Genomic DNA, 26,020 nt, shown 5'->3' with positions numbered 1-26,020 from the left:
TGATCATAGTTTCCATATTTACAAATACAGGACAGGATAGGATACTCAAACTGTTCATTTGGTTTGAGAAAGCAAATGAGAGAAATGGAAACTTCAGCAAAAAGCTCATAAATTGTAATTTTTCCATATTTATACCTTGTAAACAAATAATTGCATATCAGATCTCATAGTGATGGAAACAAAGATCGACAACAGCTCTCTTTCATTTATTATCTCTGTATTATCTACTATAGATGTATTTCAGAAAATTTTATAAAAGCCGTAAAACTCAAGAGCTTCAGGTTTGTTAGGAGATTGGTGTCAACCTGTGCATGATATTTTGGCAACCATTTGGGTCATAAATTTTCCACAAATATGCTATTTGATAACATCAAAAACAATACGGTGAACCCCCTAATTTAGTTGATCAAAGAGCGTATTTTTAAATACTTCTAAATCAACCCGAAACCCCCGAACTTGAGTATTGCGCTATTTGAAGAAAATAGATCAACAAATATTTGGAGGTTCAATAGATCAACAAATTGAAAACGCCGAAAATGTTGCAAGATTTTTTCCACCACCATATTGTTGCTATTACATTAGTCTGTAGCTCGACCAAGGATATTTTTATGCTGGTTTTAGGATCACTGTTTCTGCATTTTTAATTTTGAAATTTTTTAATGTTAGAAAATAAAAATTTTCAGAACCCAGATAAATTCCAATTTTTTGCTGCTGTGATTGACTGGCTTATCGCTTTATAAAAAAGAATCCAACATCCATTTGGGGCAAATTTGCTGTTTGCCTGGACGAGCACGGAGACCCAATTAAGTGTTCTACCAATTACATAAAAAATGTGTTCAAGATTTCTGTCGTGAGCAGTGTTCTCAATGACCAGTAAAGATTTGGTCCCCAACCGATTCTGAGCCGTTTTTGCAGAAATAAAATATAGTAGAGCTCTTTTTTTTTCCGTTTTAAAAAAATTATCAGATATAATTTATATATTGAAGTCCTATGAAGCACCAATGATAAAACTAGATTTCATAATGCATGGGAAAATTTCATAGTTCAATCCTATAGTCAAACTTTTAAACAAAATAGCCACTACTTGGGTTTTTGCGCAAAAAAAGTTAACACAATGTATATTTAATGGAAGAATTCGCTCTAAAACTTACAACTGACCCTCAATATAATAAACTTTAAACTTTTAAACGCTCTCGAACGAGATCATAGTCTACAGAAAGTTTTATGGTGAAAAACCTTCAGACTGGCTTCGAAACATACACGGAATCCTTCAAATATAACTTTTCAGGCAGTTTTTTTACAACAGATGTTTCATCTTCCAGTGACATATTCTTCTTCGTAAGCAGGTTTTCAAGCGAGCCAACCACCCACCTTATCCCATACATACTCAACATTTTTGCTCATGAGATAATTTGGAGGAATGATCCAACTGTTCTGCTCCAAGTTGCCATCTTGATTAGCATCGTTAAAGAGTGACTTGTCTACGACCATGCGCATATTCAGATAGTAATAGAACTGCATACCCTTTAAATGCAAATCAGCACAACATTACACAGATTGCAATCTTCATGAATTTAGAAAATATATATTTAAGATTTAGACCAGAAACGAATTTTTGATCAAAGCTGGCAAAAACGCTCCTAAGACATCCGATGCACAGCTTTTAACTAACAAAATCCTTAGCTAATTTGCAAATTTAAAAAAATAAAACTCCGAAGATGAGCAATTTTGGCCATGCAAAATTGATAAATGGGTCAATAAAAGTTTTATTGGCCAGACACAAAATTGATCACGGAAAAGTGAATTACATAAAAAAGAGACCAAATGTAGCCACAGAAGAGCCACTAATGCAGCTAAGCCTAAATTATATAATTTTTGTGATGTCTAAAATTGAAGGTTAATTTAAAGAGATTAATTATCACAAGCAAAAAATCAGTTTAAATTCTGGCTCCAAAATATTAATGAGTGTGTGGCTTAAGTCGAGAATTCCAATTCGAGTGAGCAGAAATCAATTTGAAAGCAAGTAGAATAGAATACGGCTATGAAACCATTACAGCTTGACTGGTCGAGGGTCAACCCCAAAAATGTCGTAGCAACATGAGGGAGTATAACAACTGCTCAATGACTTAATGCCCTGGGGCTTTACCCTAGGACGATAAGTCATAAAAACTCGTAGGTTAGACGAAAAAGCGCTAGTACGAGAAATCTCATATCATAGCTGGTAGATTGCCAGAAAATAACCGCAATCGCTTCGTAGATCTGCAGTCTCAAACAGATAGTAAGAGAAACAGACCAAAAAAGAAACTTTTTGTTCAAATGCTCAGATGTCATATTTTGATTAAGAATCTACTTAACTTATTGCTACTTCTAATAGCTGCCATCAAGTACCCTTCAATTAGAGTGAAAAACACTCTCACTTGACCTTGTGCCTTTGAATTAAAGTAAAGAAAAGTCATATTCAAAGTGAGGAAGTCATTTTTGAGAGTGAGGTAAGTCCGTGTGACCAAAAACTTAATCACGCAAATGAACAAAAAAACGCACCCCACTAAGAGTTAAATATGACGTCACTCAAGCGATTCAGTTGAAATAGCATGAACAAAAAAACAAAAAGCCGATTTGAAGTGATTGTGACGTCATATGGTCGTAACAAAAATCTTCCCGAAATAATGAAAACCACGAGAAGGCCAATAATAGCCTCAACTATCGCTTTGCGGTTATTAAAAAACCAGCACTAATAAAAATAATAATATCTACAAACTTCGCTTGAAAACAAATACTAAAAATGCTGACAAATACTAAAAATGCCGACAAATACTAAAAATGCCGACAAACACTAAAAATGCCGACAAATACTAAAGCTGCCTACACGGATAGTCAGTGCGCACTACCCAGTCAAATAAAGGCATAAAACTGCCGTAGTTCAGCGCTGCACATTCAGAATAACAACACATTCCATTTTGAGAAAAAATTATCAGATATTAAAGTCGAAACTGCCTTTTGTAATTTTTTGTAGAACAACTGGAACAACAACTGGAGGTTGCAACCAACTGCCTAATTCTGATATATTAGAAAGAAAAAGACAAAGGGTTGGGACTTCAGGAATGACAAGAGTCCAGAAATCTTAATTACCGGGAGTCCACGCACTCGCTTTATAAACTCCTGCCCAACCCATTTGACGGGATGCAACCAAGCCTTACGAGAAATGAGAAGTTAGAAAGCAACTACCGAGACCATTTAGGAGAAGCACTCTGTAATTTGAATAGCAAACAGATAATTATGTTTAAAGTCGAGTTGTTCAAAGTTTGGTTTTCATCCTTGGAAAGAGTGATATTGGTTCTTAACTGAAGTTATGACTAAAAGTTTTCATCACGATGTTTAAAAAATCTACATCCGAATCATCATACAATCCTGGCAACAAAAAAGTAGGGAAATACAGGAGGCCCATAAGTACTCTGAGTTCTCACAGCAAAATTCCTAAAACTACTATTCTTCAGCGAATGTGACAGTTTATAAACAAAGCATACCAAGCAGATTGCCGGAAAACACCCGTTATTGATTAATATAAGCTCGATTGGGATTGAAAAAACAGCAAAAAAGAAAACTTTTGTACAAAAACAGTTTTAAGAAGCAAACTATTCTGATGTTATTTCGTAGTTGGACATACAACTGCTTCTTAATTACAGGCTACAGGGGTTAAAATCAATACCAATAAGCATTAGAGATGTTTATTAGGATTTATAAGCATAACTGACTAATGTCTGGTGGAAAATCAGTCAAGAAAAAATTCGCAAAAAGAGCACACGATCATTATGATTAAAGCAAACTTTGCATTAATGCATTATAATTAATGCAAATTATAAAGGGCACAATCATTATAATTAATGCCAACATAATGCAAACGATCATTATAATTCATGCAAAACTTAATGCCTAATTCTGATAAATTAGAAAAAGACAACGGGTTGGGATTTCAGGAATGACACGCCTCCCGTAATCTTGATTACAAGGAGTCCACGCACTCGTTTTACAAACTCCTGCCTGCCCCATTTGACGGGATGCAACAAGTCTTACAAGAAATGACAAGTTAGAAAGCAACTACCGTGACCATTTAGAAGCACTCTGTAATTTGAGTATCAAACAGATAAATATCTTTAAAATCGAGTGGTTCAAAGTTTGGTTTTCAACCCTGGATAGAGTGATATTGGTTCTTAACTGATGTTATGAATAAAGTTTTCATCGCGATGTTTAAAAAATCTACATCCGAATCATCATACAATCCAGGCAACAAAAAAGTAGGTAAATACAGGAGGCCCATAAGTTTTCTGAGTTCTCTCAGCAAAATTCCTAAAACTACTACTCTTCAGCGAATGTGACAGTTTATATACAAAGCATACCAAGCAGATTGCCGGAAAACGCCCGCCATTTATTAATATAAATTCGATTGGGATTGAAAAAACAGCAAAACTCAAGACTTTTGTACAAAAAACAGTTTTAGGAAGCAAACTATTCTGATGTTATTTCTTAGTTTGACATACAACTGCTTCTTAATTACAGGCTAGGAGCTAAAATTAATACCAATACGCATTAGAAAAGTTAATTAAGATTTATAAGCATAACTGACTAACGTCTGGTGGAAAATCAGTCAAGCAAAAAATTGCAAAAAGATCAAACGATCATGATAAATAATGCTTACTTCGTTTTAGAGGAATTAAGACTAAGGTTTAAGTAACAGACTTCGAAAACTGGGCTTTATGGTTTTTATCCCGTTTCAATTTTTGATTTTGTTAATCGATACTGACAGTGTTGAGTCTAAATTATTTTGCTAAGATTGTTGTACTCAAGGATGCATTGTTGTACTCAAAGCGTAGCGTCATCGTTTCTACACAGTTCTTTTCTTTCTGATTAAATTTAGTTTTGGTTCCGGGAAAGTGAATTTGGAAAGTGAAAGGGAGTTTTTCAGTTTTCAAGATTTTTTTTTACATTTAGGATCACGGGCTTTATTGACTGTCATAATTTTGTATTGCCCAAAAATGTTGATTGTCAGGTCTTAGTTAATTCATTTTTTTGGATTACAACGCGGATCATGCCCTGTTATATGTTTTAATTCCTCGGACAAAAAATGTTTTGCTTTTCTCCCCCCAGCTCACAGCTTGATAATCATTTTGTTTGGAATTGTTTTGACTTCCTTAGACTAGTTTCATTGTTCTCTCATTCCGCCAAGTGTTTTTCAGCAGCACTTGCAGCTTTGAAACGTTTGGCGAAATGAGAGAACAATGAAACTAGCCTAAGGAAGTCAAAACAATTTCAAACAAAATGATTTTCAAGCTGTGAGCTGGGGGAGATGAGCAAACCATTTTTTGTCCGACAAATTAAAACATATTACAGGACATGATCCGCGTTGCAATCCCAAAAATTGAATTAACTAAGAACTGACTATCATCATTTTCGGGCAAAACGAAATCATGAGTCAAAAAAGCCCGTTATCCTATATGCGCAAAATAATCTTCACTTTTCAAGAACCAAAATTAAAAATAAAATCCGAAAGAACAGAACTCTATAGAAACAATGACACTACGCGTCCTTGAATGCATATACAGTACAACAAACTTAAGGAAATCAAGACAAGTAAAACATGCAGCCAAAATGTGGCAGAAAAACTCGTTGTCAATAATTAGTGGTGTCCAGATAAGAACAAAAAAACAATTAATCTAAAATAACAGCATTAAACTTTTTTATTTGGGTTAGGTGGAAAATCGACAAAAAAAGAGCAAGATTATTTGCTCTCTAGAAGGTCATTCAGGTCACTAGAAGTTCATTGAGGCCATCTTTTAAGCGTTAAGACCAGATGGAAATATGAAAAATATGAAATAATAGCATAAAAGATCAAAACCACTTTGTCATTAACTTTGACTTGTCGCTAATCAGAGAGCCAAAGATCAGTTGTTAATCACAATAATTAGGAAAACAACAAGAACTACAGAAACACTGTAGTTCTTGTTATTTTCCCAATTATGCAAAAAAAAACTAATGATCTTTGATTAAAACAAAAAGTGTTTAAGTCATATAAACCATTAGCTGCCCTTTGATGAATTCAATAAAAACAACAATGCATTACTAGGACAAGTTTACGACTTATTGAAGCCTTAAGAAAATCAGGAAAAACAGCAAAAATAGAAGTCAAAATGCAGCACGTGAAAAAAATGTTTTCAAAAACCGAAAAATTGTTCTCAGTAGTAGATAAAACAAGGGAATCAACCACCAGTAAAACTTGACCCTTTCTCCTAACGCTAATCACGCATGTCGAATCGGGCCAAATTTTACTGTTTGTTGATTCCCTTGTTTTATCTACTACTATATTCAACACTATAAATACATATTACACGCACAATTTTGTGTAAAAAAATGTACATAGCTAGTATAATTTATGCATTTCATACACTGATAACCAAAAGTTCTCAAAGCTAGTTTTAAGCCTAATTTCATATCTAATATGCCAAACTATACTGAAATAAATCAGGTTAATCATCTCACAAAGTTTTTTTCAATAGAATCGGATGGACTGAAAATAACTCAAAATTGCTTAGAAAAATTTGACTTTACCCTTGGAGACGATTGATCTATGATGTTTAACTGAGTGATTCTATGTACCAGGGTACATTTTTTGAGCGTTACATTTCTTTAAAAATTTTGACTTTACCCTTGGAGACGATTGATCTATGATGTTTAACTGAGTGGTTCTATGTACCAGGGTACATTTTTTGAGCCGAGTCTTGAGAGGTCTTGTTAAAAAGTTGACTCGCCTTTACCGCGTTTAAAGGTTAACCTTTCTTAATGGCAACTGTGGGGGAGGGTGCAACTACAGAATGCTTGAACACTTAATTTTAGTTATTAAGCTGACTGAACTCTTAATAATCAGGTGAATATATTAATGTATTAACACTAAGGATATCAATATTAATGTATCATTTGCAGGGATATCAATATCAATATTAATATTAAATATATTTCTCAATAACCAATCACTTGTTTATCATTTATGAAAATTGTAGTTCTGTCATGCACCTAGATTGTAGCTGGCTATCCTTCTGACCTTCTGCCAAAAACATTGTTAGGAACTTTTTCCATTCTGAGTAGAAGTCTGTTGAGACTAGGATCCTTGGATAGCTTTCATATGCTTGAGAGAAGTTGATATAACTCTGGACAGTAGAGTAGGAATATCCTTTATCGTTCAGTAGTTTTTTCCAGGGAATATCCTTATTGTTTTCTTGATGATTTTGATTCACTTTCCCCCACATGTATCCTCTGTCAGAAATTGTCAGTAGATATAAACGATTCAGCTTTCCCTCCATGTTATTGACTGTGGTGAGATAAGACTCAAATTCACCAATATTGAATGAATTCCTGAGTTTATTGTGGAAAGATAAATATTCCGGCACTTTCACTTCAAACTTGTCCAGTGTTTCCTGATGCTGGTAACTTAGTAGGTCCTTCTTGAACTTGGAGAGGAATAACTGGAAGAGTCCTGTTTTAGTTCGTTTTCCAGTCTCACTTTCAAGTTCGGCGGTGTTGTCGGGTATGCATTTATTCTCCTTACAAAATGTAATCATTTGAGTTGTTAAATTAGTCAACTCGTTTAGATTTTCTTCAGATAAAGAAGTGCATGATAAAGCTCCAGTTATTAAAGTCTCGTCAAATGACGAAAATTGTTAAAATTTTTCGCTAGTTTTTGTAGTGAAGTGAAACTCATGATGAATAGCCAAAAAGTGCCGTGGAGAATAAAGGTCCCCTCATGGAGAAATAATCTAGAACATTTTTTTCTAGAATATTCTGACATGATTTTTAACTTAAAATTAGTTATCCTTTCCCAAGTAATCACCTGTTTGAAAGTAAAGTAATATTTAAATCCTTCTATTAAATTGAAATCTTTTGTATAATTTATTTAAAATTTAATAAAAATTTTAAAAAATACTCACCTTACTAGGTAATTTTTAAGGGCATCATATATTCGAAATTTTCACGTGTTTGATTTCATTCTGTTAGTGGTGGTGGTTTTCTTTGTCAATGGTGGCGGCCATTTTAGCACGACATGCACTTTTCATTCGATCTGCAAAGCAGTTTCACTGATGTGTAATGCGATGTTAAACCAAGCTTGTTGACTTCTTGTACTATTAGTGGTTGCTAAATATGAAAGAAAGCGAACAAAAAGAGCACAGTCAAAAACACTGATATCGGTGGAAACACAGTGATTAGTGTTTTTCTGTGTCTTCTTGAATATTATACTTATAAACATGCTCTCTGAATTGATTTCTAGTATGACCATATCTATATCTATGAAGATAAATACATAGTCTACATTTCCTATTTCTAAATCTATATAATGATATATGTTTATAAACATTACACATACATGTTAGATACTGATCAGGATCAGAATAATGATATCCCAAATGTTCTATATAATCTTTCACTTTAACCCAATTTTTACATACATAACAAGAATATTCTAATTCTTTACAATTATTACAACATTCTCTCAAAGGTTTATTTATACACTTTTTGCATTTCATTTTTATTTTTCGAAAAATTATTTTTTGATTATTTCCCTAAATAAATACATCATGTCTCAATCAACTAATACTAGTGTCATAAACTTCTTCGACGTCTGTGATTTGTCCTTTGAAACAAAGAAGGGTTTATACAGGCATCAATCATACGATCTCAAACATAAGGATCTATTGGAGAAAATGTTGAGTCTGAAGAAGAAATCTCGGAGAGGGTGTATAATTGGGATGAAGATGATTATATTATTAAAACTAAAGCCAAAACCGAAGACAGCATCTACTCTAAAATTAAGTAGGAATGTAAAGAATGTCATGAAGAATTTAGGAATAAAATAGCTCTAACTACTCACTCATATAGTCATAATCGTAAGTATCTAGAAAACACAGAAGACTTTGATATAAACTCCAGCCAGAACATGAGAGAATTTTATATTACCGATAAAGGTGGGAATTACATTGAAGACATAGACGAAGCAACTAATTACTCTTTAGAAGAAAATAAAAACTGTTACCAGTTCAGAAAAGTTAAGAATTTTAAATATAAGATCACGGCTGAATGTGATTATAAGAGAACCAAAGAAGAAGTTAAAACTACTAAAATATTTTTCAATACTGATTATATTAATAATAATGCAATATATGAATATGGTGACTTCAATCGGTGGCTAGATTTCGAAAAGGTAATATATGAAGGTTATGGTTATGATTTCGAGTTTCTTGGAATAAGAAGTATTCAGTTAAACATTGAACCAACTAAAGCATCTATTAGTAGTTATATAGATTTACCTCCTGATCTCAAAAACTCTAAATCGATATTAAATATACGTAGTTATAAATACAATTGCATACAACTAACTATAACTGCTTGGCTACATCCCGCCCAACACCATGCAACTCGAGAAAGTAAATATGTAGATAAACTAATTGAACCAAGACAACAACATGAAGATGATTTTGCTTATATAATAAGAATACAGAAATTGTATAATATTAATATTTGGGTATACACACCTTGTGGTGGGGGCGAAGTAGAATTGTTTAAACAAGTGGATGATTTTGATAAAGATAGAAAAGATGTAAGAATACTAGTTTGGAGTAATGGACAAATAGAACACTGCGCCCTAATAAAAAATATAGAAACCCTGTTAGATCGCCCAAATAAAAACAACATTAAATACTATTATTGTGATAGGTGTACCTATTGGTTTAACTCACAAATTAAATATGATAAACACGAATGCAACAACTCATTCAAACCAGAGATTGTTTGTCCTAAGAATAAACATATTACTTTTATAAATGAAAACAAACGTCAGAATATAAAAAATATTATAACTGCTGATATAGAACGTTGCATTGTTGAAGTCACAACTAATGACTGTAGAAATGTAATAGCTGAACATATTCCAATAGCTGTGGGTTACACCTGGCAAGGTAACTTCAAGCACTACTTCGGTCTAGGTTGCATCAAAAGTTTTGCTAGAGATCTATTAGAAAAAGAAACTGAGAATAACTTCAAACATAATGAAAAGATGATATTCACAGAAGAAGATAAATTATATCATGAAACCAATAACACCTGTCATATCTGCAGCAAAACAAATATTAATAAAGTAAGAGATCACTGTCATCAAACTGGTAAATATAGAGGACCGGCATGTAAAATTTGTAATCTAAGATACAAAGAACAAAACTTCAATCCAGTAATATTCGATAATGGCTCTGGCTATGACTTCAACCTACTATACAGTGAACTCTTCAAACAGAATAATGATAAATGAAAAGTAGATAACATACCACTAGCTGCTGGTAAGTCTAAGATGTTTAGCATTGGTTGTCTCAAATTCTTAGATAGTTATAACTTCCTAGCTATGCCTCTAGATCAAATGGCAAAGATATATGGATGTAAAACTAAAACATTATATCCATATGAATACTTTGGTTTGGATGATTACCAATAAGTTATAGGTAATCTAAAAATAGAAGACTTTAAATCCTCTCTACATAATAAATTACCAACAAGTAGATAACTTTAATAAGGAAAACAGTCACAAAACTGGAAAAGATCTAACTATAGAGTATTTACAGAATGATGTGAAAATATTAGACTACTGCATGAATGAATATGTTAAACTAAGTAGGAAAGAATTCAAGCTCAACCCACTACATTATGTAAGTCTCCCAGGTTATAGTTTTGATTGTTGGTTAATGTCAAGCGGTGTTACATTAGATACATTACAAGATAAACAAATGCTAGATGATTTTGTTGAAGCAAAGAGAGGTGGTATATGTGGAATAATGGGTGATAGATATATAGATAACAGTGATGGTAAGACCATATGGTACATAGACGCAAACAACCTATATGGTTATGCAATGATGCAAAAGTTACCTTATAAGGATTTTGAGTTTATTACTACTACTACTCTAGATCCACGAAGCGGGTTCCTCGATGTAATATTGAATACTCCAGATGATAGTGATCATGGTTACTATATAGTTTGTGATATTGATTATACTAATGAATGTAAAGAGAGAACAGAACAGTTAGCACTAATGCCTAATAAGAGAAAGATAAATGATAAAGAATTAGGTTACAGCGAAAGAGATGGGGGCAAGGCAAGATCAGAGAAATTAATCTTAGACCAAAACAGAATATATGGTTCATTATAGGATGTTAAAGTTCTATGTTAAGATGGGAGTAAAAGTAACAAAAATACAGAGTAATTAAATTTAAACAAGATTATATATGTAGAGATTATATACAAAACAATACAAATAAAAGAGCAACAGCTAAAACTGAAGCAGAAAAGGATGTAAGGAAATTAATGAATAACTCATTATATGGAAGAATGTGCATGAATCCTCTACACTTCTTTCAAAGCAAGTTCCTGCATGATGAAGAAAAGATAATGAAAAGTGTAAGTAAACCAACATTTAAGAATATAACTAGATATAGAGATTATAGCCAAATAGAATATAAAAAGAAAAAAATAGAATATAGCTCACCTGTATATGTAGGAGTAACAATACTCGAACTTAGCAAATTACATATGTTTGATGTATTCTATAATATTCTACAACCATCCCTCAAAGATCTAAGACTTCACTATATGGATACGGACAGTTTCGTATTAAGTTATAGTGAAGGTAAAGTTAGTGATGACCATATGGACTTAAGTAATCTAGACATACCTATAAACACTAATAATAAAGTCCCCGGCAAGTTTAAGCACGAGCTGGGGAGTAGGATTATTGAGGAATTTATAGCATTGTCCCCCAAAACATAGCTTCAAAAATTATCCTAAAAACACTAAAGAAAAAGGAATAAAGAAGCATAATAATGCTAGGCACATAGATTATTATGATGCATTAAAGAATAATACACAGAGAACAGCAGATGAATGCAGAATAAAAAAAGTTGGCGATGACATGACAACAACAAAAACAAGTAAGATTAGTTTAAATATATTTGATGATAAAAGGTTTTATGTAAACAATATAAAAAATTATCCTCATGATGAGAATCTATATCTATTGAAAAGAGATTTGATAAAAAAGATCTGCGCAGCAGGTTCCCTGATTAATACTACTCCAATAGAGCTATTAATAAAATTAGGGTTAGATGTAAGTAAAGAATCATTAGAATCGTTCATAGATAATATTAAAGAATTAACCATCAATGATGATAGAAAGTTAATCCTTGCCGCCATTACACTATATAATGATTTATTATAATTATAAAAAACGAATAAACTAGAAACACTTATAGAATTAATTAATCTAGAAAAACAAAACAGAAGAAATAGATTAGAAGATAAATTAAAACAACAGGAATATTATGGTGAAATAGAAGAGTTATTTGATCCTTTAACCAAAACACTAAATGCAAACAATGAAACGTGGCTAGCTCATAATGAACACAATCTAGCATTAAGTGAACAAACATTGAGAGCAATAGATTGGCAAAATCAAGAGTTAGATAAACAAACTAAGATGATCCAGCAAGCTGGTTCCCAGTTTAATGAAGCATTAATGAAGTCCAATGGTGAAGCATTGGTGAAGTCCAACGACAAAGCTGTAGAGAAAGCTCGAGATAAACCAGCAACCTTAGTAGATAAAGACACGGCTCAAATTACTAATTTAATGTCAGTTCAATCTAATCCCCAATTAAAGTTAAAAATCGTAAATTTAGATATTGGTGAATTTGAAATGAACGGTGTTAAACTAATTTACCAAGAAAATTCATTTATAATTAAAGATAATATATATGAATTGTCAGATGAGTTTATAAACTTTCTTACTAACCCTAATATAAAACATGGTGAAATCGAGGAAGATGAAAACAAAAGTAAATGGTTTTTAAAGGATATTAGATATGATTTAGGAAAAGGGGATAAGAAAAGCGCTAGATATAGAACAATAAAACGTATAATCGGGGTAAAAGATGATGAATTTGGCAGGGGTTTAAATAGCAACCCTAACCCAAATAATCAACGAAGTTGCCATTTAAATCAGCGTAGCTGTGACTTCGTCAATGGTTTAGTAGAAGGACTAGAATTATTAATACTAGAAACAAAAGCTGGTCATGATGGATTATATGATGAAATGCTAGATATATCTAAGCAACTATTATCTATGAATATTATTAACCAAGAGCAACTAGATAATTTTGTTTTTAACTATGGTAAATAAACAAAAATGAACAAATCTATCAGGGAACCTGCTTCGCAGATCAAGGAAGCTGTTTCACAGATGAGCAAAGCTATGACTACGTCCATCAGGGAACCCGCATCGAAGATGACTATACCCACAAGTAAACAAGACACAATTAAAACTAAACAACAATTACTAGCTAAAGAAGTATTCAGTCCTCAAATAACAAAGTTTAGAAGAGAAAGAATAATACCATTATATAAAGATGAAACATGGTCAGCTGATTTAATTGATAAGTCATCTCTAAGTAAATACAATACTAATTATAAGTTTATATTCACTGTTATAGATATATTCACAAAATATGCATGGGCTATTCCATTGAAGAATGAATCTGGTTTATCTATAGCTAATGGTTTTAAAATAGTATTAAGTGAACATCCACAAGGTGGCTCTGAACCTAGAAAACCAGAAAAGTTATGGGTAGATAGAGGTAGCGAGTTTTACAATAATACATTTAAATCTTTACTTAAAGAATATGAAACAAAACTATATTCTACTTATAGTGATTTAAATGCTGTATTCATAGAGAGAATCAATAGAACATTATGACAATAAATAAACCTATGTTCATCAATGGCGATGGTAATTGGGTAAATATACTAAACGATGCTGTTGTAACATATAACAATAACATTCACTCAACAATTAATATGACACCAGTTGACGCTTCTAATAATCCTGATAAAGTTAAATACGGTATCAGTGAAACTGCTTTGCAGATTAATTCTACCAAAGCAACACCAAAATTTAAAGTTGGTGATTAAGTTAGAAATGCAGATAAACGTAATATCTTCTCTAAGGCATACACTTCTAATTGGAATAGAGAATTGTTTAAAGTTAATGAAGTTCTAAAAACCCAACCAACAACATATAAAATAGAAGATATTAATGGTGAGATAATAGAAGCTAAATATTACGAACAGGAATTATTAAAATCCGAGTTTGATTTTGAATCTAATAATAAGGTTTTAGAATCATTAGACATATTTCTTACTGTAAACAAATACAAAGATGACAAGAAATAGATTTAACCAAGCGAAACATCCATCGGGGAACCCACTTCTCGGATCAACATCAACAAACAACTTAACACTAAGTAAGGCTCGTGGGTTATTCCTAGAAGATAATGATAATATTGATATGAAGGATACCTATAAAATTACAAATGCTCATCCTCCAATAGATAAAAAAGATGTTGTTAATAAAGAGTATTGTGACAATAACTTATTATCCTCTAATAAAATAGACATTTTACGTAGAAACAACTCAACTAAGAAAAGGTGAATTTGATAAAGTCACAACTAAAACATTACAACTAAATGAAACACAAGTTAATGACGAACTAATTAAGGAGTTTATTGAATCAACACATGAAGTCACAAATACTGTTAAGTTTTGTAATAAAGTTGCTGCTGATACTATCTCTAAATATAATCAATTAAAACAAGAATTTGATAAAAATAAGTTTAATCAGAATATCACTAACATACAACTAGATGAAATGTTTACTACTGGGCTAAAAGAATTTAAAGAAGTTAATAAAAAGACTAATTCTTTTATAGATGAACCCCTTTTAAAGAATAAAAGGACAATAGTACAATATATAAATGCTAAACTTTTACGAAGTACGTTAGTTGATAATAAAGAACAAGAAAGACTAGAGAAGCATTATGGTTTTAAACAAGAAGATATAACGAAAGAAATAGAAAGAATTTTTATTAATTAAAATAACCGAAACTATGACTAACCCAACAGCACCGAGTGAGAGATTACTATATCCCAACTTGTCAACCGTTAATGAACAATACATAAACGAAAAGATTCCAGCTAATAATAAATTTAACAACAATATTAACATTATAAAAGATATTAGAAATTATTATGAAACTGAAACTGATAGCTATAATAAGAAGTTAAGTTGATAAGAGTTATATTAACGTAGCTGAGATAACAGAAATAGTATAATTATCTATAGCAACAACTGCAACATCAACATCAGTTGCATTAACAGGTATAGGATTACCTTATTCTATACCAACAGCTTTTGCTACAGCGACTGTTTGTGGTTCATTATCAAAAACAATTAATACTAAAATAGGAAATAAAATTATAAAGTAATCACAAATGTATATTTTAAGTAAACAGTTTAGCGACAAGTTTAATAAACTATACACTAAATCAATGAATGATAACAAAATAGATAATGATGAGTATAATGAATTAGTTAAGCTATATGAGGATTATAAGAAGAACAAGAAAAACAAGCTGAGTGTTTTTTTAATTTAAAGTTGTTAGTGTTTAGCTATAATAATGTATTTAGTAAAAATAATATTAGTATTAAAATTTATCAATAATCATAAACATAATATAAATATAATCATAATCATAATCATAAATAAAAAATAATCATAATCATAAACATAAATGTAAACATAATCATAAATTTAATCATATTTACAATCAAATAATTATCTCTTCTTAGTACCTAAGTATAACCCTCTTCCTTTTTGTATTACCTTTATACCTTCACCAGTAGTTGCAAATTTAATTAAATCGGGTGTGGCTGATAAAGCAGCTCTAGGGTCTCTAGATGCAGCTGCACTTCCTATTTTACTTGCTATTTCTAATGCTCTTGCTGGATTGTTGGCAACCTTCTTTCCAAAGTTAACTGTAGCCCTACCAACACTTTTAAAGAAATCTTTCAATCCCTCTGCTTCTATTGTTGCATCACTAACAGTCATTGACTTATTTCTCTTACACTTAACACAATTACCCCTTAACATTTTAGTACCTTTTGAAGTAATAGCTCCATTTATATTATTGTTACCACTATAATGTCTGCCACCAACACAATATGAATTAGTTTTAAATTTCTGTAAAAGACTCATTTCTATATATAAAAAATAATGGAAGTTAAAAAGTATAATCCTTTTGTTGTTATTCAGCCTAAGTCTACGGGTTCCACCCTCGAGCGAAACTCGAAGCCTAAGGTTAGGCCCAAGGCTAAGATTAAGCTTGAAGCTGGAGGCTTATCTCTAGAGAATAAAAAGAAACTAGATATTATTTATGCTAGGGGTTTGGTTAAGACAAGTAAGAAAAAGTTATCAGGAACTGCTTCGTAGATAATTATAATCATCTACGAAGTAGCTTTGCTAATCAGGAACTGCTTCGTACATGTTTCACTATAACTATGGCTATAACAATGACTAAAACTATAATTATGATATAATATCAACCATCTTATTACCATCACTATTCACACTAATAACCTTTAGTTAATACTAATGCATGACATATAACATCTGCAACTGCCGCACTAAATTTAAAATTAAGTTGAATTGGTTGTGGACCTATATGATCACTTCGATATCTATTATCAAATACATATATTCTATAACTACTTTGAATGTTCTATGATTTATATATGGTTTTATATTATGTGGTAGCCCATTATAATCTTTATTAAAGCTAACAATCTCTTTAAAAGCCTCATTATAATTATTGGTACCATAATTAATATTCATTCTATCCTCGGGATAAAACTCACTACCAATCTTACTATAACATTCAGTAACATTCATTACATCAAATGTACTTGCATCATGAGTTTGTTCATTAACATTATTATTTTCAAAACCAACTATTATATATTGTGGTCTTTCCATCCCAATTTCCATACCTAGATCAAACAAGAGTCTACATTATTCTTTTTACTTAAACCCTTTTGCACAATAATTCTATTGTCATTACTAGGATCAATACTGGGCACACACCATGATATATCTCTAATTTCTATATTACCATCATTAGCAACTGCACCAGGATTAGCATTAACTCTAAATAGAGCTCTATCATTATTATTTCTTTTTAATATTAGTTTAAATCCTAAACCATATATAATCTTTTCTAAATCGTTTACGAAACCAAATAGATCACTCATCTTAATCATCATATACATATGACCTCGTTGTGCAGCAATATGGTCACCTTTAAGTTGACTATCTCTATTACCCTGATTTCTAATAAAACCACTCTCATATTCATCACCAGTACTAGTTAATAACTTATACATCAATAGATTAGGATGACAATGATCTATATATTCAATAGTCCTACCACCACTAGTTTCAAGCTTAATTGAACTAAATAATTCCATCATACCATAATTAATTAATCTGATATTAGCATCATTAGCAAATACACCACCAGCATCATCTGATACAACAAACTCTATCTCTAGATATGAATCATGTAAAATTAAATGATTCTCTTCTCTATTGAGTATGATATTAATATTAGTATTGATTGTATTCATTGTTGCCAGATTATTTGGTTTATATTTTATAATCTTACTTTTGTGTATATCATTATTATAACCATAAGTTGTATCCAAATTAAAATCCATTTTTATTAGATAAATAATGACAGACAATTTAATCTTAAGGGAACTACAAAAAATACATGAAGCTTCAACTAAAACTAAAGAAGAGCATACACTTAACTTTAGAATGATAAAACCAACAGAAAAGTTTAACTTTAGTGAACCCATACTTAACTCATCAAAATTAGGTTTAATTAGATTATCTGTTTATAATTCGGTGTTTAATGTGAATAGAAGGAACAATCAATTCATATATGATATCAAGGGTGAAGGGGCCTACGGCCCTGGTTCCCCAACATGGTCAGATACCCGTATTTTAGCTATTATACCAAGAGCATATGAATTATTCGAAATAGCAGAATTAATAAAAGAAGAAACTAATGGTAATGTTATAATAGAATCTGATAAGAATACAATGAAAAGTTTAATGGAAGTAAAACAAGGTGCACTCAGCTTTGATATAGAAAACTCACTAGCCTCATTACTAGGATTTAGAAAAAATAATTTATAAAAAAGGTAGATATAAATCTCAGAAAATTATTGATATTATGGGTTTTAGTACTATTTATATTCATTGCAATATTATATCTGGAGCTAAAGATAATGGTATAGATACAGACATACTATATACCTTTAATCTAACAGAACCACAAGGTTACTTGATAAATATTATACCAACTCATATCTTATGAACAAGGCGAATATACATCTCAGAAAATTGTTGATATTATGGGTTTTAGAACTATTAACATTCATTGTAATGTGATATCTGGCGTTAAAGATAATGGGAATAACACAGACGTACTATATACTTTTACTCTAACAGAACCACCAGGCTATCTAATAAATATTATACCAACTAATATCTTATATCAAAATAAAACTAAAGATAGAATAGAATATATAGAGTTTCATATTAAAGATGAGCATGGAAGACCTATCGACTTTAATGGTGATGTATTAAGTTTTACTTTACATCTGGCGTAGTCAGCAACTTCGTTGATCTGACGTAGTCAGCTGACCAAAGGTCCATCTGGTGTAGATATAAACTTAAACTCAAACTAAACAACAAAACTCTCCGATCCCAATTAATTCTTAGTTTACCATTAATATTTTTACTTTTTAGTTATATCAATGACAATATAATTATAAGGCTCTTTCCATACCTTATTACAAAAATAGCAAAATCATTATAACTAAGTTCAACATTATCAAAGAAATCTTGATATATAGATATGAGGACTTTACCTCTTTGTTCAAATAAAATAAATAGATTACAATTCTCTCTAACACTGTCTATCCAGAGAGAACAGGCTTTGATTAAGATATATGATATTGCAATTATTATGTCTACCTCTACAAAAGTATTCATTAATAACTGGTTCTTTGGCTCTAACATCATCGAATATCATTAGTTTCTTAAAGTCTTTGGGTTGTTTATCGGGAGACGGTAAATCTTTTATATCATTAATAAATTCTATAATTGCTTTATCGTCAACAGAGTTGCGACTTCGTCGATTATAACTTTCTAATCCCTTGTATTGATCACCAGTAGGTCCAATGATGTATAGCTTATCAAAATATATACTAGCTAGAATTAGTTTTTTTAATAAGAATGTCTTACCACATTCACTAGGACCAAATATTATACATCTAAATTATCATAAACATTATCATTAACATTATCATTATTAGCAAAGCTACTTCGTAGATCATCATCACTAACATTATCATTAACATTATCTTTATCCTTAACATTATCATTATCATTAACATTATCATTATCATTAACATTATTAGCAAAGCTACTTCGTAGATCATTATCATTAACATTAACATTAACATTAACATTAACATTATCATTATCATTATCATCATATTTATCATTAACATTACAACCTAAACAAAAACACTCATTATATATTCCTGGATATTTACATTGATTAACTAGAATATTCAAAGCACTTTTAATTCTAAATCCTCTATCAATAAGATAGATCATGTATAAACAATAAGCTCCACAATAAGATTCATCATATTGTTGTATTCTCTCATTAGAGCCTAGATCAACATATTCTTCTAAAAAATAATGGTGGGGTCTCAACACCAAAACTATCAAAGTAATACACAGGACCACCTTCTCAAACCCAATGTGTAACATCAGTTGGATGTAGATTCACAATAATGTTGAAGTTAGGTTCCCCGATCGGTAAAGCCGTTTCACGGATACTATCTGGAGTCTCATCTCATTACTATTTCAATTGGTGTTAGACTTATATCTTTACCTATATCCTTTATTCTGATATCACTCATAGCAATATTATCAATATTAAATTTATTATTGAATTCCTCAAAAGTTAGGATAAGCATTTTTATATAATAAATTTTATATATAAAAATGGATAAAGGCGGTATACTTTTTTTCTTATTATTATAATTGGAATTTGTTATATATGATTCAATACCAAGTAAAAATACAAAACTAGAAGAAAGCTTTGGTGGATTTATGAATAGGAATCTAGTTAGATTTGAATATGAAAAGTCACTATTACATACAATTGTTTATGGTGGAACTGGTACAGGGAACTGGTACAGGGAAATTTTATTAGACAATACTTAAAATTATACTCAGTCCAAAACCAAGACCAAAACCAAGACCAAGCTAAAAATATAGTTATAGTGTGTAAAGATGACAGAGACTGGACAGATCCTGAGTCTAATAAGTTTTATACTGGGTTTAATAAATATGATATAAATATGATCACAAAAAATAATATGCATAAATTTCAAAATTGTGTAATAGTACTTGATGATATGGTTGATAGGTTAAATAAGGATATAGCTTATTATTTTACTGAAGGTAGACATTATAATATTCAAATGATTGTAATGTGTCATAAACCAGCTCAAATAATTAATACGGCAAGAATACGGCAATAATTAATACGGCAATTAATACGGAAAGTTGAGATACTATTTATTTAACAACTTATAATGGGCCTGATCTATTTAAAAACTTTAATGAGATATATAAATGCGAACATAACTTTAGTAAAATAATTAGTGAGCTAAATAGTAACCATTATAATCGTACAGATGGAATGTCAGATGATCTTCGTTATGGTATAATTAAATATAATAAGAAGGAAAAACGTTTATTATTATTAATAGTAATAGAACAATGATATATGATTCAAGAGTTGGTTTCCTTGATTTAAAAGCTCTTAGTTTAAAAGATGAATTAGAAAGAGAAGATATAAATAAACTTATAGCATATATGAAACCACTCATGATAAATGCAACAGACAGAAATGTTATTAATCACGATAACTATATATTCTATTTTAATTAACTTCTTAAATTAAATAATATTAAAATACAGAATGATGTTTTAACGAAAGAGATGATTATGGGAAAGGGTGTAAAAAGTTTATCAACTATTGGTGGAATTATAAGCTCAGGTTCAATTATATTTAGTTATATTTATCCCAATATAATATCAAGAAATGCTGGGAGTGTAGCAATGGGAGCAAGCACAATGTTGAGTAGAGTAAATACATTAGTTAACGTTGGATATGGAGAAGAGTTGGATAATGATCTGCGAACAGACTCCGTCTGTGGTTATCCAACGGACGAAGTCCGTGGCAAGCCAAGTGGTTATACCAATGGTGAAACATGGGCAAAGCCCAATCTAGGAAGTAGCTGGGAGAACCACGAGCAAAGCTCGTTCACTAATCTACGAAATACAATACAAGAAGAATATATAAATCAGTGTAGCTGTGACTTCGTCAATGAAGAGATGGGAATTTTGAATAGAAAGGGAGGAAAGTTCTTAACCAGACTATATGGAAATAATGAAGAATTTAGAGAAGAGATTATAAACTTTGTTAGAGATAAAAAAAAGAATTAGACCTTGAATTGATTTTAGATAAGAGATGTAAAACTAATACACTCAATACGTTAGGAAATAAATATTTAGCAGTGTATCACATCTAAAGATAATACAAAAGATTTAATTGAAATCATGGTTAAATATTACCCCGCGAAATGATTAGGTAAATATTAAAGTTTACCCTATTATAAATGCTTTTAAAATGTTTAGAGTGTAACTATAAATATGGAAACATTAACGTTTTAAAATATCATTATGAATCATGTCATAAAGATAAAACTGATAAATGTATGTGTGGTAATATAATACTAAGTGGTATTTGTGCTAATAATTTTTCTCCATGGGGTTGTTCTTTAAAAAATGAATCTAGTTCTAGTTCTAGCTCTAGTTCTAGTTCTGGTTCTAGTTCTATCTATGACTCTAACTCTAACTCAGATCCTAACCCTAACCCTAACTCTAGCCCTAACCCTAACCTTAACCCTAACCCTAACTTTAAGCCGGAAGTCTTAATTAGAAGTTGCAATAAATGTAATTATGTAAAACCACTACCTGATTTTGATGAGAGTAAGTATACATGTAGAAGTTGTACTTCAACTAAAGTTAATTGTCCATATTGTGCTTCTCTTGTGATATGATGGGATACGGGCTCATGTAAAGAAACAACATCCTGATGTAGAATTAACTAGAGGATTTAGTAGAAGCTTATCAGATAAAAGACCAAGTCCTAGAGCTGTAAGTCCTTTAGTTATTGTCCAAACAGAAGAAAGTTGTTCGTGTAAATATTATAATTTTGTATCATTTCTTATTAATAATGGGTTAAATATAGAAAAAGTAAAAGAAAATATAAATTTATTGAAGAGTATAGATAATTTGAAATAAAAGTATAAAAAAAAATAAAAAATATCAAAAAAGAGGGAATCACCCTTTAAGAGCGAAAAAGAGCGATCTTTCTACTGGGGGATCACTCCGAATAAGAGTGAATCGCTCTTAAAGAGTGAAATGTAAATTTTGCTTTGATTTTTTATTTTTTGTTTTATTTTTGATTTTAATTGATTTCTGATTGATTTTTGATCGAATATAGAGAGAATGTATAGTAGTAGATAAAACAAGGAAACCAACAAGCAGTAAAATTTGGCCCTATTCGACATGCGCGATTAGCGTTAGGAGAAAGGGACAAATTTTACTGGTGGTTGGTTTCCTTGTTTTATCTACTACTGTTCTCAAAACACTAATTGCTCACTCCACTTTACAGATAATTTTTGAAAATCACGCTCAAAACCTACTCGCTTTTTCACTCTCTTTGGGGAAGCAGAATAATGATACAATTTCATGGACAATGCAAATTTAACCCACGAATCATTTTTTGCAATAAAAAACACTTGCTATTAAAATCTATTAAAAAGTAAACCTTCAATTATGCAGTTTTCACTGAAACTTGAGTCTTTCCCGTTACAGCCCCTATAAAAACGGAGTGGGATTATACGTTATAAGACCACTAAGCTTAGGATTCTATATTGGGGAAGACCCAGAAACTTAACTTCAAATGTAAACTGTCTTGCAATCACGAAACAATACATTAAAATCTATACATTATGATCTACAATACATTATGATCTATCTAAATTCAAAAGTTATCTGTAGTGTTCGACGAGCGCCTATGCTGGTCCCTCTATTATGTTAAATACAACAACCTAGCAGACTGCATTAAAAATAGCAATTCTCTTATTTTGACGACGTATCATCATTTGCTCAAATAAAGTGTCCGCCAATTGCTAACTGGTCTTCTAGATGACGCCTTAGCAGCATTTAAAAAAGTACTCACCGATATTTAAAAGGTTAGAAAAATCAACGATAATTTACGTTTTGCTGCATGTATTGTTTGCTCAATAACTAATCAAGAACAATTCGTTCATAGGGCATCATAGTTTCCATAACTGCAACTGAGGTAATGGCAATTTCCTCTCACCTTGAATCCCAACTCATCCCAAATTTTCCATCCAATCTGTCTCAATCGACCGAAGTGCACTATCGGTTCCTCACAATACACATCAACGTATCCCTCATAGATAGCTCTCGCGTAATTGTAATTGAACATCAACAGCTGATCATTTTTACTTCCAAAACTACCAAGCGCATAAATAAAATTCGGATCTTGATCAAGGGCTAATGACAGCCATTGCCTAATCTTCCATTCTTCTGGAAAATCCGTTTTTTCAACCCATTCGCTCATTATCTGCTTTTCTTTAATAAGTTGCTCTCTATATTCAACGTCTTCAATTTTCGTAATCCGTTCCTCCTCTTTAGCGGAAGTGGCAACGAATGCTTTGAGATCCTTACAGTGAAGCTTATGTTTTGGCCAATCACCTTTTTGGCATCCTCGACTACAGTAGATGGCTACTTGACACAAGCTGCATCTTTTCAGATCTGTTATCGGATGTTTTGAATAGCAAGTACTGCAACACAGGCTCTTGACTGTTTTTAATTTCATGCTTCAGAATTTTCCGGCAATTGGAGAAATGTTTAATAAAGGAAAAACGTCCGAGCAGACGTTTAAATGAAGGTGCACTAAAAAAAAACTGGCGCATTTTTTCCGGCTACAAGTCGATAATTTATCCGTGCGCTATCTATTATCAACTGTAAGCTAAGCAAAGTATGAAAGCAGCTGTGACTGGATTTTTATGAGTATTAGTAGTTCAATTAGGGCATTAAGATGTCAAAACCAAATAAAAGCTGTAATCATGAGCGAGATGAAAATGGAATAATTGAAGACGAACAAAGAATTAAATATGAAACATTTGAGAGAAACATTTACGTAGAGAGTGAAGCCTATGAAAAAACTATCAAAATCCCGTTCAACTTAACCAATTTATGTAAGTCATAGAATCGCATCTGCTCTAAGAAAATCCAATATCAATAAACATTTGTGGCTTCGTTCCCTAGCATAGTGGCTGAAGTTTAGCAACCCTCGTCTTTCGAGTCAATAATAAATCGTCAGAAGTAAACAACTCAAACCAGAAAGTTGTCTTGAAGCACAACTGCAATAATTTTTCTGCTACAATATGCTGATTATCGATGTAATCATAGTACACCTTTCTTAACAGAGGCAGTACTACCTTTTAGAACTATACTATACAAGACATCCTGGTTCGCTAGGGCATTATACCGCCATGCTTCGGGGCATGTCCAGGCACAAAGTCCCTCGGCAATTCTGGGCCATTAATTTCATTTGTTGACTTATTAACAGATAATAACTTCTGACTGTTTACTTTGTATTAGAGAATCAAGAGCAAGAAACACCTTGCCTACCCACGCATACCTTGTTACACACAAACCTCGCGTTCACACTTCACCAAGTGAACACTTCACCAAATACTTAATTTCCAGAAACAACCTTTCCTACAAAAAATTAGAACAAGCAAAATAAAATCAACAGCAAGCAACCCAAGATCAACGATTAAGATAGTACCATTATTTAGTAGAGACCCAAGGCTCTACGCTTGGGCCTCCAATTCTTTAATTTTGTCAACGACTTGTCAAAAACAGTTATCCGTTAAAATTTCGGTTACCCTGATGACTTCAAACTTGTCGGAATCAATGCACTTGTCGGAACGACTTGACAGAAATCTTTTACAAGAAATTAGACTACTAAAGCTACATAGTAGCAATTGTGAGCTACGGATCATCACTTTGGAAGCCATACAAAACAGACTTAACGCTAATTGAAAACTCACAGAAAAAAGCTGTGGCATGTATTCTACAGTCAAACTTGATCTGTTAGTTAAAAACTTATTATTCTTGAAATTGTACCACCATCACTCCTACTCGCGCCCAAATCATAACCTGAAAGATTGACATCTTTTGGCAAAAAAATGTTACTTTATCTAAAACCGGAAGCACCGGAACTCGCGTTACAAGAAATTTCAGCTACAGTTCGTTTCATTTGAAATTATAAAGGTCTGCTTTTAGGATGCATACAAGTCGGCCAAGCTATTCAATGAATACTTCAAAAAAGGCATTCTTCTAGATAAACATCATTAGCTTGAACTAATAGATGTTTAGAATCGATACTTTGTACAACAATACGCCGAGAACAATCCATGCACATATATTATGCAGATTTAAAAACTGCACAGATGTTAAAAAACTCTATTCTTCATAAACTTTTTACAATAAAGTTAACTCTCTGTAGGTTCGAATAACCCCTGGACACCAGTCCTAAAGCTTTTCTTATTATTATTGTTGTTATAATGCGAAGCAAAAAAGGTTGGAAAACTCTCGACCAATACACGATTTTAAACATATGCTTTTTATTTTTAAAAAAGCACTCGAAGCTTGGCATGTGCAACAAGAGCTGAAACTAAAAAATGGACTTTTCACTGAATCTGAGAAAATCTTTTTTCAGATTTGTTTTACTGCTGAACTGATTTCAAAACTCTAATGGAACTTAAAATTATTTGCTCAGGATAG

At 31.6% G+C, this 26,020-nt stretch overlaps 2 protein-coding genes across 3 annotated transcripts in view; both read right to left on the bottom strand.

The window, feature by feature from the left end:
• LOC142358564 (uncharacterized) overlaps positions 1-26,020 on the bottom strand; it is a 319,087-nt gene that overhangs the window by 227,640 nt on the left and 65,427 nt on the right. The window lies entirely within an intron of this gene.
• On the bottom strand, positions 901-24,969 carry LOC142335213 (uncharacterized). Its single transcript, XM_075383605.1, has 2 exons — positions 23,520-24,969; positions 901-1,524 (listed from the first exon to the last, which is right to left on the bottom strand). The coding sequence occupies exons 1-2, from the start codon at positions 24,039-24,041 to the stop codon at positions 1,351-1,353; spliced, it is 696 nt and encodes a 231-aa protein (XP_075239720.1). The 5' UTR covers positions 24,042-24,969; the 3' UTR covers positions 901-1,350.

This window comes from Convolutriloba macropyga, chromosome 2 (genome assembly GCF_964194025.1).
Source record: "Convolutriloba macropyga chromosome 2, txConMacr16.3, whole genome shotgun sequence".
Taxonomy (NCBI): domain Eukaryota; kingdom Metazoa; phylum Xenacoelomorpha; order Acoela; family Convolutidae; genus Convolutriloba; species Convolutriloba macropyga.
The sequence above is the reverse complement of the archived record's forward strand: the minus strand, read 5'-3'. Positions and strand labels throughout refer to the sequence as shown.

Excerpts from the sequence above, each read along its gene's own strand:
- LOC142335213 (XM_075383605.1), bottom strand. The coding sequence starts at position 24,041 with ATGAAATTAAAAACAGTCAAGAGCCTGTGTTGCAGTACTTGCTATTCA. Across the intron at positions 1,525-23,519 it reads GGGATGAGTTGGGATTCAAG|GGTATGCAGTTCTATTACTA; the intron begins GTGAGAGGAAAT and ends TTGCATTTAAAG.